Source organism: Oenanthe melanoleuca, chromosome 2 (genome assembly GCF_029582105.1).
Source record: "Oenanthe melanoleuca isolate GR-GAL-2019-014 chromosome 2, OMel1.0, whole genome shotgun sequence".
Classification (NCBI taxonomy): Eukaryota; Metazoa; Chordata; class Aves; order Passeriformes; family Muscicapidae; genus Oenanthe; species Oenanthe melanoleuca.
The window spans coordinates 16,510,737-16,533,089 of record NC_079335.1 but is presented as its reverse complement, the minus strand read 5'-3'; the positions used below and the strand labels follow the sequence as shown (position 1 = coordinate 16,533,089).

The 22,353-nt window shown below is 34.0% G+C and overlaps 1 protein-coding gene across 3 annotated transcripts in view; it reads right to left on the bottom strand.

Moving 5' to 3' along the window:
- Positions 1-3,140: 3,140 nt before the first annotated feature.
- Positions 3,141-22,353, bottom strand: part of CSMD3 (CUB and Sushi multiple domains 3) — a 578,246-nt gene continuing 559,033 nt past the window's right edge. For all 3 annotated transcript variants that reach the window (XM_056483904.1, XM_056483905.1, XM_056483906.1), the window contains 8 exons: positions 19,560-19,671; positions 18,113-18,292; positions 15,082-15,147; positions 12,881-13,039; positions 9,701-9,813; positions 7,665-7,752; positions 5,080-5,215; positions 3,141-3,692 (listed from right to left, as the gene is read on the bottom strand). In XM_056483904.1, coding sequence (XP_056339879.1) covers positions 3,533-3,692; positions 5,080-5,215; positions 7,665-7,752; positions 9,701-9,813; positions 12,881-13,039; positions 15,082-15,147; positions 18,113-18,292; positions 19,560-19,671 — 1,014 coding nt within the window. In that variant the 3' untranslated portion in view covers positions 3,141-3,532. The remainder of the gene's footprint in view (positions 3,693-5,079; positions 5,216-7,664; positions 7,753-9,700; positions 9,814-12,880; positions 13,040-15,081; positions 15,148-18,112; positions 18,293-19,559; positions 19,672-22,353) is intronic.

The following is a 22,353-nucleotide window of genomic DNA, read 5'->3' as shown; positions in this document are numbered from 1 at the left end:
TTTTTATGACTAGGAAGCAGAACTGACAATCTGCTCTCCTTTATGATTGACATTACTGTATCACTTACAACTGCTATATGGACATCCTAGAATTCCTTCATTTTGTTCACAGTGCACAACAGAATGAAATGACAGAATCATTTAGGTTGGAAAAATCCTTAAGGTCATCAAGTCCAACAGCAGACATATTATCTGTTCACTCTCTGGTGTCTCAGCTAGACAAAGATTTGGCTGATAGTGCTCTTTTATTAATCTTTCTTTTTGGTTTTTCACCTTTTGTGCTTACTAAGAAAGCACCAGTTAAAACCACTGGAAAGAAGAAAATGCTTTATCATTAAGCACCATATTTTGCCAATTTCATATATGGAAAAGAAGAGAATTTTGTTTTGTTTTCTTATAACCTAGCCCTGATATGTTAAAAAGAATAGCTAATAGAAGGCATGTAGCATATTACTTTCTGTTGCATCATATTACTGGACTTCATAAGAGTAGGGTTCATATCTTTGTATCTTTCTAAAATCTAAGTTTAGTTGGGAAAATAAAGCTATGTCAGGGTTATGACATCCCACATAGGCAAGTATCCAAGTCTTACCCTTAGAGGTAACAAGAACTATGATAAATCAAAGAGCTTAACTTCCAGTTAAGCTATTCCAGTTTGGCTACCATGAAACAGTATTTTTTTTTTTGTTTAGCAGAGTGAACCAATTTGCTGTAGAACATTACCTCCTCCCCCTCAAAAACAGAATCTTCATGCTTTACACTGAATCCAGGCTTCTTTCTCTAATGTATTTAACAACACAATTTTCAGCAATTTCAACATGGACCTGAATTGGTATTTTTAATTTATATAGAGCATCAAATTCTCAAATGAGTTTTAGACTATTCCCCCATGCCCAGGTATTCTATGACAAGCATTTCAGATCAGGATTTGTCATCCATTTTCCATTCTTGTAAGTGAAAGGGGTCATTAAAAGAGAGTTTCAATATTATAGTAATATAATTAACATCCCTCCCTCCAGTTCAATGTCATTAAAAGAATCACTGGGGGTTTTTAATGCCAGAAAATATTGTATGCACTGCTACTACCTGCTAATATGTCCTGCACATATCTAGCAAATAATATACAAAGCCTATCTACAATCTTGAAGAATGATAAAGTTTTCTACATTACTTGTTTATTTTAATTTTTTTTCCTGTGTTTTGCACTAGGTAGACAATGGTAGGCCTATTTTTCTGTAAAACTGTTTCTTCAAGTAAAACTGAAAATTAATTTTAGCAAATAAATAGCTTTAAACATTGTGCTCATGGATTATTTTTGAAAGTTATCTAGATCTTACAACTCACCTATAATTTGCAGAAAGCTTCAGAAAAATTAACATGATTTTAAGACCCTCAAGAATAACAAATAGGAATTCTTAATTTGGTTATTTTCTTGTCTTCCCAATTTTAATAAGTTTAAAGCTCACCTTCCAAAGAAGAGACGTGGGTAAAAAAAGCAATTGTCCAGTTTTATTTTGTTTACAATGCACTGAAAATTTACATCATACTTTTACAAATCCTTTTTCATAAAAATATACTTCTTTACAAAAGTGTATGCATTAATATAAGAGGAGTAGCCAGTTGCAGAAGAAACATTTTAAACGATCTCAAATGTATTAACCTTAACATTAATGAATGAATAATAGTTATTGCAGTCATTTGAATAAACAAGAATAAATAACAACCAATGGTATAAAATATAAAACAGCATCCTTTTAGTAGAATACAGTTTGACAGAGTTGTATGAATAGTCAAAACAAAGTGTTGTAAAATGATTTATAAGAAATTCATCAAACATTATAGAAATCCAAGCAGCAATCCTGGGTACAATGATTTTTGGTAGGCACTCTCTATTACGGTAATAAAAAGGTTATTTTCACAGAATTATTAATGTTTGAAAGGGACAATAACAGATAATTCACACTGGCTAACACACAGCATTTGTGAGTCATGCTATGAATGGAAGACAATGACCTACACCAAATAAATTACTGAGTTCCCGCTGAATAATTCTGGTATGAAATAACTTTAGAACTAAAAATTGCATTTCCTTAGAAGTGATTCTGGAATGTCTAAAACTTGTATTTGAGGGCTGTGGAATCTGAATTGTCCCTAAAATTAATGGATTGTCCCTAATAAAATCATGGCTTTATATATATATGTATATATATATAGTTGTTTTTTTTTTCATTGCACTATGGTAATATATTCAATTTTAAATGAGCTGTAAGGTTTTGCTTCCATAGAGTACGGAATATATAGATAAAATAGATGTGAAAACACAGTATTTCCAAATTATACGTTCCTATTCCCTTGTAGATCTGATCCAAAGTTCATTGAAGTCTCTTAGAATCCATCAATTTCAACGGGATCGCATCATGCTTTGTGCATGCACATTGTTGAAATGCTGAAGGAACAAACAGGTGGGATATGGCCTAGTTTTAAGTAACATGGACTGAAAAATGGGCTTCTATTTTTGATATAGGGATTTCATTACTAATATTACTGTAAACTGCACTTTTTAATAGGAAATATTAAATTATGCTTTAGTTTTTGAAACTAATGTAAAAATGGTCACTTCTGAATGTTCTTCAACATTAAAGGAACATAGTCACATACAAAGCTCAATTCATATTATTCTTCCTTGCAAAATTTGTCTAGATATGATTGACAAAAGAAATATATAAACATTACAATTTGTGGATATTGGTAATAGAAACAGAGAAAACAAACTTGACTTGGAACATGAAAATGAAGCAAGATGTAAAGAGGGAAGAAAGCTCATTTTATAAGGACATGAAATGTAATTTTTTTTTTCTGTGATATGAAAAGACTAAGTTATACTTGCTGATTTCTAAATACTACATCCTGGATTCAGAAATTCAAGTGTTCTGAGAAAAATAAAATACTTAACTGACTGAAAAAGGAAAAAAAAAGATAAAAACTCATGAGAAAGATGTAGCATATGACTGTTAAAGAGAAATCAGTGACCTATTGTCTCCTGTAAGTATAGCTCTTATTTTCTACCTATATCTTTTTTTTTTTTAAACTCAGTCCCTCTATTATAGTTTTTATAAAGCACAGAATACTGATAGTGGATGCTCCTCCAATATATGCAAATATGTTTTATGTTTTAGAATAACCTCCTTTTTTAAAAAAGCAAATAAACTGTGAGTAGCACTCATGGAGTGCAGCAAAATTTTTTAAAACTCTCCGTGGCATACACAAAGAAGAATTCTGATCCAGTTTATGAAAAACAAAATTAAAAAAAAAAAAAACAACCCTACAACCCAGACTTGTCTATCATCCTCAGGAAAAGGTGACCCACTAGATCCTGAAAAGTGTGCTTTAATTTTTTTTTAAATTTCTTTTTTTTTTTTTTTTTTTTTTTTTTTTTTTTTTTGTTTGTTTTGTTTTTTTTTTTTTAATCAGTGAACGGTGTGTGCACTGTGTTGTGTGTCAATTTTCAGACTGAAGACAAATCATTACCACATTATACCATTGTGCAAACAGTGTTCAAGTTGGGGTCAAATCGTACTGCTTTCCCTTCCACTGACTTTGCATTTGTGTCATACATGGGGTTTTCAAAAGCAGCTTGTCCATTATTATTTTCATGTACAGAGCATCCTGTGTACTGTGTTTTAGGTGCAGTCCTGTAGAAGAAAGACAGAACATTTGTAACTGCAGTTTTCCTCACTGACTTAATATAGTTTAGGAATCAGAACAGAGTTTAGCTCCCAATTCCTATTCTAGGATCTAAATATGACATCTTGGCTTTTTTTACAATATTAATGTTAAGAATTAGTACTGTCTTTATTGAAGTTCAAGGGCATTATGATTCCTTGAAAATGCTGTTCACTTAGAAACCGAGTTAATAACCTTAGAAAAGGCAATTCGTTGTTATTGTATCCATTATCCAAGTTGTTATCCATTCCACTTGGATAATCAGATTATAAAGAGTACAACAAAATCTTGTAAAGACACAGTTATTCCCCAGTCAGATGACTGAGGGCTTTTTTTTCCCCTTTGGAGAGACAGCAATTTTACTAAGAATACAGTTATAGCTGAAATGCCCTCTTTCTCACTGCAAATATCAGAGCTCAATTTCTTAAAAACTTTTGATCTATATTGCTATACAAAATGCATACTATATTGTAAGTCATCAACATAAAAAGCCAAGACCAGTGCTTACAGCATACAGCCAATAGCAAATACATAAAAAAATTATATGGGCAATTTTTCATATGCTGGAGCAGTTGAAAACAAGAAGTACTAATTAAAAATTATGGTACACGTTTTAAACTAATGTTATCCTGTAATGTATGTTACTAGTATTATTGTCAAACTATCAGATGTAAATCACCATTTTGGCAGCTAGTATTCAATTAATTGTCTTGGCATTAAAGTGATTAAGGTTTCTTGAGTCATCAAATGCTTTAAAGCTGCAGGACAAGGGAACTGCATCCAAAGCATTAATACTGGTCTCAACAACATGAAAAAACTGTTGAACTTAGACTGATGAAACTGAAAAGACTGGTGGCTATTTAATGTAATTGCATATGAACTAATAATTTCAGATGCAGAAACAGTTTCACAAAGAAATCTCTTGATTACATAATGTTTGCATATACTTGTATGCAAATAAACTGGTCAGGCATTAAGATTAAATTACCCAGGAGATTACTTGATTCTGTCACATGAAGAAAAGAATAAAGGCAATTAATTATCAATACACACAAAAACTACCAATTCTATTATCCAGCATATGCCAATAATTTACAGCATGTATTTTATCCTGAAGAGATAAATTTATAATTTACTATAAATTATATTATAAATTTATAATTTTAAATAGGTAAATGAAAGTACGGTGCTGTATAATAAACTTATCCCTTATTTATTATACCAGATCTTAACAGATGTAGGGAGAACTGTCTACACTTGCAAAACCTTTGTTGTTTTACAGAAAACTTTATTTACACAAGCAAAAACTGAAGATAAAAATAATCACCAACACTTAGAGAAATAATTTGCACTTACCTTTGTTTATAAAGATAAAAGCCAAAACCAGCAAATATAAGGGCAAAGAAAGGCACAAGGATAGCAATGGCCACTGAACTACTATTTGTACCATGTGGTTGATTAGAAGAATTTGAACCCTCAGACATGTTAAGACCTAAAAAACCAATAAGAAAAAACAAGTAACATCATATACATGTCTGTTATCAGCAGCACATACTATTCCACAATCTTTGGAATTCAATAACACCTTGTTACTAGGTCATCATCACATGCTGTCCTGCATACAAACAGCTGTATGCTGAAGCCACCTGGAATTTTAATATATACCATATTCTGATTAATATGTGGATGCCCCATGTTGGCTAAACAGTACCCTACTCTGGCACAGTAAATATCTTACAGCATAATTCTGCATGGGATTCAACTTTTGTATGTAATGAAAACACATTGCTGTACTGTGATACAAAAAGTCAAATTTATAATAATGCATCTGTTAGATTGATTATATTACTGGTTTTATTTGTATATTTCAGTAGTTAATAAATACTACACATATAAAACCCAAACATACTGTCAAGGAAAAGGTCAATCACCTGAAAAGGCAAATTGAAAACTCATTACTTCCACAGGTGCTGCTATTGATACACAGAGTGAAAAACACAGGAACAATTTTGAATAGCTAAAGCCAGATATTGATGAAGAAATAGAAATATCACCTCCTGCATGGCTGAAGAATGCATTATCTACATTATCTACACAGACAAGTTGTAGCCCTATTAAATGTGAAGAAAGATTATAGCAATGACCCAGACATTATAAAATAAATTCTTTATAGAAGAGTGTTTGGGATTGGAATGGGCTGCCCAAGGTAGTGGTGGAGTCACCGACCCTGGAGGAGTTTAAAGATGGGATGTGGCACTCAGTGCCATGGCTCAGCTGATAAGGTGATGTTAGGTCATAGGTTGGACTTGATGATCTCCAAGGTCTTTTCCAAATGAGTTGATTCTGTGATTCCCTAATGCATCTTCAAAGTTAATTTTCAAGATTTCAACTGGCTCTTTTATTAATTGCTTAAGTCATAGTGTTTTCTGACTTTCTTGAACATATAAGACAGTATACAGAAAATTTAAAAAAAACCCCAAACAAACAAAGAAACAAAAAACCAAAAAAAAATATACCAACACAAAATTGACCCCGAACAACCATCCATGGTTGAGGCCCAAACAACCAACCATGTGACGAAAATTGTGTGGGAACAACAATCAAAATATTTTATTTCAGAGAAGCTGATTTTGAGGTTGTGTGCATGAAATAACAAAGTGGTAAGCATGCTAAACAAAATCCGTTCAAAGATTGTGAATCTCTTTATAGCAATATTATTGACTATATTAGCTACAATTAAATCTTATAGGATTTGACTGGGAATCATTCTTTTCCTCTAACTTATACCCCAATAAAAATTACCTTCAATATGTTACAGAAAAGAAACCTAAACCGATCATCCAAAAATCAAATGAAGAAATATAATTTTTTGTAATCTATCAAAACAATTTTTCAAGGAAGTTGCATTTTAATTTTTCCTAGATGAATTTTAAATATTTTAAGAAGTTTATAAAAGGAAATTATTCTTATAAAACTTCTTATATTCATTTAAAGAAAAAAAATTAATAAAGATATTTCTAAAAATTCTTGCAAAGTAAATTGCATATGGAATTACAGTGAAAAGCAAGATTGGTATATTTTACTGTGAATTAGAACTGTGACAAGAGAAAGATTTGTCTTCTTTCCAAGAATTAAAGAATTTCCTGATTTTACTGAAGAAAAATAAGAATGGACAATACTTCGTGGCTGAAAGAACATAATCCTCCATCCACATATAGAAATTTTACCTGAAAGTAAGAACTCTCTCTAAACAGCCATTAGTGAAAAAGAAGTCCTTTTCTAAGACATTCCCAATAGTATTTTATCATTTCAAATTCAGTATAACTAAATTCAATTTCTCATGGAAGGAGAAATACCACAGTTCTTAAGACAACACTAGAAAAGAAATTAAATTCTTTTCTTAAATATCCCAACAGAATGTTGTCACCAGAGTTCTGTTAGCAAAGTTTTCTTAGTATAGAAACAAGAAGTTAATTTTTAGGAAATAAACACTTAAAAAACTAAGACTTTTTTCTTCCTAAAAGTAATATAAGTATTTACCTGCAAATATTTAGCAGTTTCCCTCTTCTAACAAATGTTTAGGTGAAATAGCGTTTCAGCATCATAAGCAAAAAATCAGTTTATCAAAGCATTCTCTAACATGGGTTTTCTAGATAGCTATTAATATATGAAACTAAATGAATTTTATACATAATTGGACAAACAAATTGCTCAAAATATTACAAATGAATATGTATATTAAGCAGTAGATTGCAAGTCATCTATGGGTCCTTACAACTTGTTTGTAACTACCACTTAAATGACAGTTAAAGATATTAATATCTCAATATTCTGTAAAATGTCAATTCTGCTAACATCCTGCAGATATCCTAATACTACTGCATATAATAAAACTGAATTTGGAACAATGAACTAAAAAATAATTAGAACTTGTTGAATACCTATTCTTTGAAGCCCAAATTGTCCATAATCTTTACCCTGGATGAATCCTTGAAAAACATATGTTGCTCCATCAGGTTCAGCCGAAACCTGTAAACAAAAAGCACTTTGAATTAAATGGGGAAAAGTTTGTTGTAAGTTACATGTATTTATTTGAAAAGGAGCTATTCTATTTTCTATCCTAATACACTTGACAGGTAGCTGTTATTTCCCATTATAAACACCCTCTTTTTCCAGGAAATTTATATATAAAGTCCAAAAGAAAAGACAGGACTGTTATAGGCACAAAGCAGACTTGATGTTTTATGGTCACATACAACACCTTATACTATCTTTAACTTAGTTTTTTAAAACTACTAAGACCTAAAGTTTCTGATAGTTCAAATGTCAGTATTTCTAAGCTTTTATATACTTCATAATTTTCTGTTTTGTTTAGGAAGTAGACTGAAAAAGTTATATTGCATATAGTCCTAAGGATGCAAGTATTGAGGTTTTAATAGCTAGTTTTAAACAAAATAAAAGTGACTTCAAATTGATTGAAAGTTCTTTTGATTTTTTTCAGTGTCTATGCCAATAAGCACTTAATTATACAGCCATAGACCAGAAGAGTATTGAACAAGGCTTTGGTACAAAGGCAAAATATGCAAGTATAAACTAAAAGGCTTGTGGGAGGGAGAGGATGGTTGTGACCCTATGATTATCTCTCCTATCAGAGTAAGTACAGTCTAGAGTACTGTACACAACTTGACAGATACTTGCTTCTAAGAATAGTTATCAGGTTCAAATCAGTGTTTTCTAGGCAGGCTCCTTCAAGCTTTTCCCTTAAGCTTCCCTTTCTCAAGACACAGTATATGTTCAGCAGTGATCTGAAGCTATGTTTTCACTGAAGACCAGGTACCTTTCTTATGTGAATTTTTTTCTTTGGGCTAAAGCAGCCTCTTTTTGCTATTCCAAGACTCAGAGGAAAAAAAAAAGATTAAATAAGAACAGTATGTAAATAGCATATGGAATTTACAAAGTATACTTTGTCTACTTTTGTATATTTAGAAATCTGAAAGTAAATTCTTTGCTTTTGCTACCTCAGGAGAATGTTTGTGAAGCCTAAAGTTTGTAAAAGAAAAGAGAGTTTAGCCTTTTTAATAGTACATTTATTGCTTAATGAGTTTGGTTTAAGGTTTTCATTCTGCACCTTTTAAAAAAATATTGTTCAACCAGAGCCACTTGTTACAAAAATATAAATTTTTGTGTACAATTCAATGTACACATGGCATGTGCACACATAATGGTGTCTTTTAGTGCTTAACCAATAGGTGAAACATAAGAAAACACACAAATTCCTTAAAAAAATCAGAAGGTGCAATAGGAATGTATGAGTGTTTATCCTCATCCAAATAATTTTAGACTCTTTATTTTCTAAAAAGTCTGCTTTTTTCTCTATTTTTGGAAGGCATCTCCTTTACATGGTTTAATCACATCCCAGAAACCTGGCTATTTAACCCTCTCCTTTCCTCTCCTCTTCTTAGTTATGTGCTCTCTTCCTCTCTGTTTTGAAGAGTAAATTCAGATCCAGAACCCCAAAGACCCTAATGCTAAATTGGAGTAATCCATTTTGTTTTCCACATATATGTGATAGTTCATATTTTTCAAAGTATTTCTAAAAAATCACCAAAAAAGTAAAAAATGCTAATATAATGATCAAAATGGTTACTGTATTAATAGAATATAATATTACTATGAAATAGTTTTATGTTTAATTATGATAAAATTTCTAAATATATTGAACTGGAGACCTAAGAGAAAGGCTTCTGTACTAACATGCATTATAATTTTGCCTACAATCTATGTCTGTTCCTATATTTTCACTCAGACTGGTCTCCTGCATTCCACAAAAAAATTTCATGTAATTTAATGAATAAGCCTTGCTAAAAAGATTCCATTTGATATATCTCAGGATTTTTTTTTTTTTTATGTAAAAACCAGCATGATTTCAATCATACAAAAAAAAATTCCATCTCTTTTGTAGCAGAAATATACTCACAAAACCATCCATAGCCCATTTTTCCTCTTTCAACTTGCTTGCAGATGTGTGGGAGGGTGCTTTAATGAGATATATGTGGAGCATTAGCCGAGCTTCCTGGCTTTTATACACTCCTGTAGAATACAGTTTTAAAAATTCATATTTGTGTTGACTAGAAAAATAATGTCATCTTTGAGAATAGACACATCATCACTTGTCTTAAAGAGGAAAAAGGAAGAATAGGTACAAACTATCAACACTATGTGTTTATAAAGATGCACTCAATTTCGAAATTATTTCAACAATCATATGATAACAATAGAAACAGTTTTTAGCTTAGCCTGTAGAAAGGAGAGAAGGGAAACCTCATACACACAACTGTTACTTCAAGCCTTAGGAAGAACATTGACAGCAATCTGATTTGAAATGGAAAATATTGTTCTGAATCAGGAAGAGTGTATTTACTTTCAATATATATAATTTAGACATTACATAGAAAATGGGATAATAGGAACATCCACACACAAATTCTATTCCCAATTTTTTTTTTTTAAATTGAAAATATTTTTTATGATTGGATTGTTCTTCATCAGTTAATTTGATCAGTTACAAAACAGTTTCTTCCATACAATGAGAAGACTTGTATGCAACCTTATTTACTTTGTAGACTAATTATTGACTTGTTCTTGTTCCTGCAGAATAATTATTTAGAATCCAAATATCATTATTTGTTAATTTGGAAATGAAAATAAAATAGTGATTTCATCTTCCGTAGGCAATGATTCCTAATTCATGTTTCTAGTGTACAAGCCTAAATTGAAAAAAAAAAAAAAGTTTTCTCCACATTAAGGATTGGTGAGTACCCTATAGGAGCTATCATTACATATAAATAATCTCTGAGCTAATGAGAAGACTTATTTCCATGTTAACACTTCACTGAGCTCAAATGAATGAGCCTTGGCAAGATGGGTTTATTCTATGTGTCAAAACAAAAAGAAGTCAAAATAGATGCATCAAACAATGGAATGCAAAACAGTAAATTATGCAGGGGGAGGGAACTATTTTTCATTTAAGAAAACTACAAACTGAGTATAGGTGATTTCAGCTTCCTTGTATGTAAATGTATTTTTTGTTCAGTCCCTACTTCCCTCACCCTCAGATACCCTTTCAGTGCATAAGATCTCAGTGTTCTATCTGTACAACAGGGAAATAAAAAAAAATATTAATTACTTGATGACCTATGTAATTCCTGTACATAGAGTGAAAAAGGCACTTGGAATCACATTTGTTTAATAGAAGGAACTTTTTATTTGGAGGAGGAGTGTTTTGAGTGAGAAAACACAGCTGTTTACTTTTCTAATTGTAAAAACACAAAGTGCTACATCTGTTCTTAATATTGTCACAGAAATTACATGGATGAAATTAATACAATAGAAAAAATTTGCACACAGCCAAGAAAAGCATTGTTATCATCAGAAAACATTCAGTCCACTCTTAAGCATGATTCATCAAAGGACACCTATGAAATAATAGATAAACCTAGTGATAAAAATTCACCACTCTACTCAAGGCTGGGAGATAAGGTCTCACAGATTCTGTGGCTCACTGCATCCTTCCTGACATCCCCTCTCAGCAATCAGGAGATCAGGCCCAGCCCAACAGGTTTATGAAAGGCAGATCTTGCTTGACTGCTCTGGGCTCCTTCTTTGGAAAGGTGATTCAGTGGATGAAGGAAAGGCTGTGGATGTGGTCTCACTGTTCTTTAGTAAAGCCATTGAAACCACTTCCAACAGCATCCTCCTAGAGAAACTGACTGTTCATGGTTTGGACAGGTGGACTCTTCACTGAGTAAAAAACTGAGAGGCTGGATGTGCTCAGAGATTTCTGTGGATTAGTGTGACATTCAGTTGGTGGCCAGTCACAGCTGGTGTTCCCCAGAGCTCAACACTGTGGCCAGTCCTGTTTAGAATCTTTATCAACAATCTGGATAAGGTACCCTCAGTCAGTTTGCAGATGACACCAAGGACTGTTCCTGTGCTGGAGGGTAGGAAGGCTCTGCAGAGGGATCTGGGCAGTTTGGATCAATGGGCTGCACTTGGCCTTGGGAGGTCCTGGGGGTCCTAGTCTTGGCTTAACACAGTCCTTCAGTGTGCTCAGGTGGCCAAGAAAGCCAATGGCACCCTGGCTTGTATAATAGCTAGGGTGGTCAGCATCACCAGGGCAGAGATCATCTCCCATAATTGGCACTGGTGAGGCCACACCTTAAATCCTGCATTCAGCTTTGGGCCCCTCATTACAAGAGAGACAAGGAAGTGCTGGAGCATGTCCAGAGAAGGGCAGTGGCGGTGGAGAAGGGTCTGGAGCACAAGTCTTATGAGGAGAGTCTGAGGAAACTTGGGTTGTTTAGTCTGGAATAAAGGAGACTGAAGGGAGACTACGTCATCTCTACAACTACCCAAAACCAAGTTGAAGCAAGGTGCCTTTTGGTTCTTTTCTCAAGCAGCAAATGGTCAGATAAAAGGAAATGGCTCAAAGTTGTGCCAGGAGAAGTTTAGATCAGATCTTATGAAAAAATTCATCACTGAAAGGGCTGTCTGGCATTGGAACATGTCCAGGGAAGCAGTGGAGTCACCATCATGTGGCACTTCCAGAGACATGGCTCAGTGGTGGATTTGGAAGCATTAGGTTAACTTGGTCATATTAGAAGTCTTTTTAGACCTAAACAATTCTATGATTCCAACTTTTTTTTTCTTACTTAGAAAATCTAACAAGTGTCAGCTGTAGTTTCTTTCCTTGTTCATAGGTGTCTCTGACTTTCTACGTCAACATTTATCAATCTCATCATATTCATTATTAGTCATTAGGCTACTGTGGGGAAGTTTTGTAATTCAGAAAATCTCAGGAACAGTACTTGAAGTTTATTTAAAATATTTAGAAGAGAAACATGATAATTAATATAATTCTTTCACTCATTGATTATTTATTCCAAATAAAGTAAAAACCTGGAAAAGTTAAAAAAAAAACAAAAGGGGAAGGAAAGAAGTGGAAAAATCCCAGCATTTGAAAAGAAACTGAAATGCAATGAAAATTTCTTTGATAAGATAATAAAATTTAAGTTATGCAGGAAGTTACAGGAAACCAATGTATGTAAGACAGAAAACTGAAAGGAAAAAAAGGAAATTTGCTTTCCTTAGCCCATACCTGATAGCAGCAATTCCATATTGCTGTTTGTAAGTGTTGCATTTACTCTTCCTGAAGTTGCATTGAAACTGGTGACTGTCAAAGTCATGGGTTGCTTCTTGCTTTTGTAATTGTAAGATCCTTTCCATATATAATTTTGGGCAAATACATCATCAGGAACTATAGAGACGAAAACACGTTTCAATACATTTTGCAATATTTAGTACTTGAAAAGCCAAATAATCAACAAAATGTATTATAAATATTGGCATTTTCTTTACTTTGCTCTTTATAAATCTACTAGGCGTGATTTTCAGATATAGAATATAGAAACCTGGCATGAACTTTTATGGCAAATGTATTTGCACTAAAGAACACAACTACAACTACATCTTCATTTACTTTTTTTCCTAAAATATGGACCTGTCCCAGAGTTAATCAGTTTCACAAATTCGAAAAGCTTTAGCCAGAAGATCATATTCCTCTCACTGTAGAATCTTTTCTATGCCAGCACAGACAGCTAGGGACATATGGTGAGCATTGAATTTTGCAGAAATTAGTATCTATTTAGATATCAAAGTTTTCATAAGTATTTTCTTCACATGAAATGAAATAATATAAGCATTTTCTTTATTAACTAGTCAATTTTTCTATTGAAAAAATATAAAAGAAATTTTGTCTTGTCTTCAAATGCTTGAAAACATTACGGGCTTCATCAGGAAAAAAAAATTCTCTAATTTAAAATTTAAAACAGAGCATAGTCTGCCAGGGAATAAATAAGCTAGATTTATACCCTCACATTTAATACTTATAATTAGCAATCTGAAAAATGATTAATTTAAGTAATGTTATTTCAGCAACAAAACCCCCACCAAAACAAGAAAAAACTACCTTTGACGTAAAAACTGATGCATGAAAATCTTTAAAATCTGAACATGAAGTACCTTTCAAGCAATTAAAGTGATTTAGGATGGGTTTGCTACACTTTCCAAGGTAATGTATCAGAGTTATTTCTGTAAGAATCACTATTTAAAATCAGAACTTTCACATTATTTGAAGCAATTCACACTGAACTTAAAGCTCTGTGTTCATGTGTGCACTGGCATCTCATGTCAAATAAGCAAAGAAGAATGTTTGCTCTTTTCTCTCTCAGGATGCCCCTCAAGACTGGGGCACATTGGAATGCCCACAGTTTTCCTTCATCATTTATTTTATGCAACACAAAGACAGGTCTTTGTCATGAAGGGTGAAGGAGTTTTCCTAGTTTTTCTGTCTCTGCATGCATATGTATATTTGTGAATTTTTCTTGGAAAAACGTGTAGATACTGGACATGCAAAGAAGGAAATGCATGGTGGAAATGCTCTGATGCTGTTGATTTGTGATCTGCCTGATATATTTTTTCTTGATCTTTGTGTGTATATTGGCAGTTAATTTGGGTTGCAAAAAATTAATGAAAATTTTCTGAATTATAAACTTGAAGTCTACTGTTCAGCAGCACATCACTGAAAAACATTGCTTTGAACTAGTACACAAAATATTTAAAACCAAAAGCCCCCAAATTCTCATATACTAAAGTACTACTTTTAAATCTTATTCATTATCAGTAGAAATTAAATAGGTTTATTATAGCCAAAGGTGAAGTTTAGTTAAGGAGAATGCTCTTTTCAAAAAAATCTCTTCAGTTGACACAGAGCTTCTCTTATCAGGACATCCAAATATGGTCTTCAGCAAATCTGTTAAAACTTGAAACTTTAGCTGCAATTCAAGAAATTACCTTGTCTCAGCTAAAATTAATTTTTTTTCTAAAGGCTAAATTCAAGGCTGATACTATGTATTTAGGTATAATAATCTAAATTAGTGATACATAAAAAAGTGCAGGACTTAAGAAAACTGCAAAACATCTTCAAATTATTTCAAGGTGAGTAGTTCAGTTTCCAAATAGGTAAATTGCATAGAACCTTATGTGTAAGGAACACAGTGATTTCAGTGAAACCAATAAAACTCTCATTACATAACAGAAATTGTACATAGATATATATTTTACCATATGGTAGATGGACTTCAAAATTAGGGAATAATTTAATTATCTTTTCCCCCTTGTTAATCTAGTGCCTAATATCCTTTATACATTCTAAACCATTTAGTGCAATCTCAGTAAACTGATCCTCATTGGTTTTTGTACAGAAATAGTTTATAACAGTATAAACCTTGGCATACTTACCACTTAGTTTGGGACTTGGTGTTCCCAATGCTGGTCTGGGATCCTTCACTAATATTTTAGAACCAGCTGTTAGAAAGAATAAGTGATATAAAAATAAATCAGTAGCAAAAGAAACAAAGGAAACTCAGAAACAAATAAAATAATTTCCATCATGGAATTTATTTGTTAAAATGCACATAGGTGATATTTAAAACTCAGATATGAATGAGATTTCAGTTGGCATCAAACCTGAGTATCACAGGAGCACTTGCACACAAATTTCTTCTGTTCCCCCATGTCCCCTTAAATCAGGCACCTGGATGCTATTGAGTCATTTTCAGCAGCCAAACAAAGCAGAGTTTTACTTCAGAATCCATGTTTCAGAATTTACAGTCCTGGACCATGCAATTAATATGTGAGATGCCTTCTAACATAGCATCTAAATCCTGGCTATGTCACCTGGATTAGGAACAGTGAACAGTGTATTGACTGCAATAAGACCAAAAAGTGAAGGCACACATAACAAAAGGAGTTTGAAATCATTTCTCTCCAGGATTTAACTATCTTCAACAGTACTGAGTGAGACATCTTGTGTTCAAGACTGAAAACCCATGGGTGCTGCCCTAATCTCATAATAATGAAGGAGAAGGTCTCTGATTCTTTAAAGGAAATTAACAGAAAGAAACAAACGAGGCTCTCCACAGTATCTCAAACTGCTCAGGTGATACGAGAACTGGAAGTTGGAGAATATAATTTCTTCTGTGCTCAGTGCATGAACTCCCCCAGTACTGAAGATGATGATCTAAATTCTCTAGCACATCATAATTTCCTGGAGATTAAGATATTTTATTTTGAATAAACTAATAAAGATTCACTGGAACATAAAGAAGGCAAATAATTCTGCCTCCTACTATAAAATACTCCCAAGTAGCACCAGACTCAATTCCTTCCTCCAACTGTGATTTCAGTGTTTTGCATTTTGAGTCTTGGCTTTGAACCCAGCTCTTTTCTCTCCAATACATGTTCTAAAAAATACACAAGAAAAAAAACTACCTTCCCCCTGAGCTGAGTATTCTTCTGCATAGAGAGAACACTTCTCAAGGACTGAGAATATTTTCATTGAGAATAAATTTTAGTTTTTCAAAAGGTCTTTTCTTATGATGTATGTTAAAACTGTAAAGAAGCAAGGGTGGGGGTTGAAATGAAACCTAAGGTTTTTATGGACTATTACTACTGATTGATTAACCTCTATTTCCTCTCTGTTTTGAAAGAAACATATTGAGCTTCACTGTGCATTGTTGACATGGAGGGCATGGTTCAACAGCACCTTCTTTCTGACTGCATTAAGTTCAGGTTAGAAATATCTGGATCACATTTTCCATTGGGCTTTAGCATAAAAAGATGATGAGTTAATTTGCCTTGTCAAGTTGAATAAATTTCTAATCAAGCTCACAACTGAAACTTGAAACACAAAATAAAACTTAAATACAAATATTAGATACAAATCCAAAACTAAAACTAGCTAACTATGAAGTTTAAGTTTCTAGGTCCAGATAGTTGAGTAGGACTTTCAAGATTTCAATTTTGCATTTAAAGGATCAAATTCTAGTTTAATTCCCCTACACACCCCTTTAGAGCTCTCAGCTTCAAACTTTTTATTTTATTCCTTTTCATCTATTTCCAAGTTATTTTTGTGAAGTTCACAATAAGAGATGAACAACTTCTTTCAACAGCAGCAGCAACAGCAAATTCTTGAGTCAAAATACAATCTATGAATCACATTTGGCCTGCCACAATACTTTTCAACTACTTAACAAGTCATAAGCTTCCTGGCTGCTGGCTTTCTAGCACTTTCCCAAAGCACTGCTTTATTTTCCCCCAGCACTTGCCTGGCATGCAATTCCAGGACACCTGTTTTTTAGTAATACAAACTATTCATTTCCTATTTCCCTTCCAAGTAGCAGTGTTTGGCTGCAAAGCCTTTGAATGCCTCAATAAGAGCCCTGGGGATAACCACATCTGAAACATTAGGTAACAGTAATCTTAAAAGGCCTTTAATTATTCAGGAAATAAAATTCCAAACACTCCCTACACTTGAGTATATTCCTTATCTCACATGAAAACCACCATTCTCACCATGACTTGGCTATGATGCTTTTCATGTCCTACTGTGACAAACTATGTAGTAAGAATTAGACACAAAATTAAAGGTTGAAGCAGCAAGGACAAAGTAGATACACTTTGTTTTCTAGTAGTATACAGCTCCTAACATAAAAATATAAAATAATAATAAACCCCATGGATTAATTTCACACAGTGATTCAGACATCTTCTTGGACTTTAGGCATCTTTCTCAAATACTACTATCTAATTATTCAATCATTAGGTTGGAAAAGATCTTAGAGTCCAATAGCTACCCAAATACTATCAAGTCCTCCACTACATTATGGTTCTAAATCCAACATCTACACATCTACCTCTACCACTTGCCCAGGCAGCCTGTTCCAGTGCTTGACAACTCTTTCTAATTTTTCCTAAAAATTTTTTGTAATGTCCAACCTAAGCCTTGCCTGGTGCAGCTTTAGGCCACTTCCTCTCAGCACTTGTTAATTTGAAGAAGAGACCAAGATTCACCTTGCTACAACCTGTTTTCAGGTAGTTATAGAGAGCAATAAGGTCTCCCCTCAGCATCCTTTTCTCCAGGATAAAGACCCCCAGCTTCACTAGCCTCTCCTCATAAGCCTTGTGCTGAAAACCTTTCACCAGCTTCATTTCTCTTCTTTGGGACCAGCCCAGTACCTCAATATCTTTCTTGGTGTAAGGGGTCCAAAACTGCACATGCTATTCCAGGTGTGGTCTCTCCAGTGCCAAGAACTGAGTGACCACCAAGCAGGTCCCTTTGTTATAGGAGGAGATCCAGCAGGACCTGCCCTTCATAAAAACGTGATGGCTGGGCCCAATCCAAACCTTGGTGTGCATGTGCCAACTGCAAGTAAAGAAAAGCACTGAAATATGACAGATGGCAGATGCAGTGGCAAGCAGAAGAGCTTACCTTCACAAACTGGAACCTTCCCAGTCCATGTGCCATCAGACCTACAGGCTCTGTGCTCTGATCCTCCTGCCAAGAAGAAGCCAGGCTGACAAGTGTAAATCAATGTATAACCAAGTGATGGAAGATCCATTCCTGCAACATTAGCATGACTTGGTGTTTCTGGTTGTTTACAGCTGTGAGCTACATAGAAAATATAAAATATCCTTCTGTCAAAATGGTGAAAATATTTCTGAGAAGATAATATATGCATATTTTGACAGTTAACAAAGTGAAAAATCAATAGAAATTACATATTAATATATTTTAGTTCACATTATAAATTACTAGATAGTCTATAAAATATCACCATGAGTCTGTAAATACACTCTTAAACATGGACCTTTCAATTCCAAGGGACCAAGAATAGACTCAAATACACTTGCATGAACAAAATTAATTGTCTGCATATGAGAACAGAAACAGCACACATCATACCAAACTTAAAAGCAAGCACGACTTTTATCACATGTGATATCTATGTAGCATTGTATAACAGTAAGTAAATGGTCAGTTGGAAAACACTATGAAAGGTCAAGGAGAAATTGAAAGTAAGTCGTAAATATTAGAAAAATTAAATTACTATTTCTAATGTCATATGAACAGTCTTATATATTTAACAATCACCAGAATGTGGGATATCTCAAAGACAGCATGCCTCCAAGAGCAGAGTTCACCTTTCAACACACTGAGCTACTGATTTGCTGTTTGCCTAAGATTAACTCTAGCAGCAGCTGAAACAATAGTAATGCTGTTTCCTTCTGCAGATATGTTCTCCATTCACTGAAGTGATTCTGTAAGGCCAGATCTTACAAGCTAAAACTATTTCCAGAAAAATATAGCTGATTAGCTGAACTAGAAAGATTAACAATGATCTTATATCTTCAGTAAATTATCATTATTTACCAAAGTGCAAAAGATCTATGAAATGAACTGCTGCTGTCTATACCCTAAGAAGATTCTCTCTATTTCAGATTCAAAAATTTCCAATTGCAAACACTTTTTTCTGCATCTTAAAATACCATGACTCCTTGGCTGGGAAACATTTCAAACTCTTTACTAGAACTGATTTTAATTATATGCTTTCCTGCATATTTTAGAACAGGATTTCTGATATGTCCTATTCTCACCACCTCCTCTCTGAGTTAGAAAGGCTGCACTCTCTTAGATAGAAAATTACTTTGGATCAAGATCTGCCTATTTTTTCTCTCTCTCTCTTTTTTTTTTGTTTTTAATTCCATTGTTTATTATACAACATTTCACTTAATCATTTCTAGCTGCTGTAAGCTAGTAATGCAAGTTTCTGTTAACTTTCAGTTAATAAAATTGTATAGATTAACTTTATGACAATGTTACTGCAGCTAAATAATATCGATTGAAAAATTGAGAAAAGAAAAAAAAAATTTCTTACGTATACATTCTGGTTGGATTCCACTCCAGGTAAGATCAGGAAGGCAAGTTCTTGTTGTTGAACCATGGAGCAGGTGTCCTTTTTTACACTGAAACTGAACAACATTTCCCACCTGTTGAAAAGTAGAAAACACAGTAATATTGTTATGAGCAACTATCAGCTGGGATTTTTTTTTTTCCTAAATTTGATCACTCCTTCACATAATACAGACTTGATAAGTTGTGATTCTCTTTCTCTGGAAAGTAAATTAATTTCACAGAACAATTTGATATGAAATAAAACATTGCTTCGTTCTCAGTAGAATTACTCTCCTCCCAAAATTAGATCCTCCATGGAAGAAAATCAAATCCTCATCTCTGTGGTCTCGCTAGTGTGTTGCTTTGGGCCTGGAACAGTTGTTTGGAAACAAAACTTATGGTGCCTTCTCCACTCTGGAGCAAAGGAGAGCCAGTTGGGCAAAATTGCCACAAACAAGGGAAGTCCCAGAACTGAAATGGATATTAGATTCTGCTGGACTTTTGCTGAACTAGATCCCCTTTTGGGGAATGCTGGATATATTCACAGGTTATAATGAGAAATATTTGATTAGAATAGACAGGGCTGATCAACAACCCTGTCTTATGCTTCAGAATGTTCCTATGATATTTTAATTTTGTTTTTGTGAAGAGATAAAGAATATCAGCTCTTTATACCACTTTGATAATAGAAACTGGAACACAAGTACATTACAATTTACAATAGCAATTCATCTGAGATTAGCTTTTAATCATTATCCTTATTATGGGTATGCATTGGATAAAAACGAAAATAGAATTCTTTCTGCACAAACATAAAATGGAATAACTTGTTCAGCATGTCCAGTCATGGTGAAATTGATGAAAATGCAAATAATTCTTAGTTTCCACCAAAAGCGAGGAAATTAGATTAGAAGTACGTCATTCAGAGAGTATTGTATTACATAGTGTGAGTGATTAATTCAAATATTAAGGTGCATAGATCATATCTACTGTTCTGCAGTGACCTGTATTAATATATTTATTAACTCATGTTTAAACAAGAAGTTGAAAACTTTAAACTATCTGTGACAGCACATTTATAGTTCTGGTTTGGGTTTGATTTTTTAATTATTTTGTTTAAATGCATAACACTTGATTCAGACTGATGCTCAAAGGTGGATTCTTTCCTGATAATTTAGTTGGAAAACAGCATTTCACTGCTACAAGTATTCATTTGAAACTTTATAGTACTATTCCATTTCAGCTCAAGTTTCTCATCAGAATGAAATTTAATAATAACACATGAACTACAGATAGTAGCTCATCAACACAGGATGTGATTTAAAATTAATCTCCCTTTATTTTGCTCTTTTCTGCACTCACTGGACTATGTAATTACTTTTAAAAGATTTTGAAGGAAATACACTAAATCACTTGCATGATTAAGCACAAAGTAGTAAAATACTACAAGTTTTAGAAATTTCACTGAGTAGCAAGAGAAGCTCTTTTTTTAATAGTGATTATCTTTGTTAAAACAAGCAACATCAATATATTACTTTAGAAAAGTACAAGACTTAAGAAAGATGTGTTCATATGACTACATCAGTGGACAAGGGAAGTGCCACAGATATAATTTTTCTGGATTTATGTAAAGCCTTTCACAAGAGTTCCCCACAACATCCTTCTATCTAAATTGGACAAAGATTCAATCAGTGGACTGTTAGATGGATAAGAAAGTGAATGGACAGTCCCATCCAAAGGGTAGTGGTCAATGTCTCAGACTCCCAGTAGACATCAATAACCTTTGGAAGCAGGTTCCTTTTCAATATTGGAACCAGTGTTATTTAATATCCTCCTTAATGACACAGGTGAAGGGATTGAGTGCATCCTCAGCAAATTCACAGATGACAGCAAGCTGGGTTGTGTGGGTAACACATCTGAAGGATGGCATCCATCTAGAGGGACCTGGATGAGCTTGAGAAGTGGCCCATGAGAACATCCTGAGGTTTAGTAAGACCAAGTTCAAGGTGCTGCAGTACATGCTATAGCAGGGGTGGGCTGGGATATGAACAGATCGAGAGCAGCCCTGCTGAGAAGGACTTGGGGATGCTGGGGATGAGAGGCTAGAGCAATGTGCACTCACAGCCCAAAAAGCCAATTGTATCCAGGGATGCATCAAGAGCAGTGTGGGGAGGCAGGTCTAAGGAAGTGGTTCTGTTCCTCTTCTCTGTTCTGGTGAAACCTCATCCAGAGTCCTGTGTCCCACTTTGGGTGTCTCAGCACAAGAAAACCATGAACTTGTTGGAGGAAATCCAGAGGAGGAACCAAAATGTTCTGAGGTATTCTCCTTTGAGGAAAGGCTGATAGAACTGTATTTGTTAAGCCTGGGAGAAAGAATACTTCATCCTGACCTAATTGTTGCCTTCTCCTGAAGGGAGCCTACAGGAAACGTGGAGAGGAACTGTCTACAGACATATGTAGTGATAGGGCAAGGGAGAATAGATTCAAAAGAGACTAGGTTTAGACTAGATGCTAGGAGGAAGTTCTTTGTTGTAAGGGTGGTGAGGGATTAGGACAAATTGCCCAGAGAAGCTGTTGATGCCTCATCCCTGGCTTCTTTCAAGATCAGGTTGGATGGGGCTCTTAAGCAACCTGGTCTAGTGGAAGGTGTCCCTACCCATGGAGTGGGCTGAAACTATATAATCTTAAAGGTCCCTTTCAACCCAAACCATTCCATGATTTTATGGTATCACAAGAAACACAACCTTTATATATGTAAGTACCAAAGCAGCATCAAA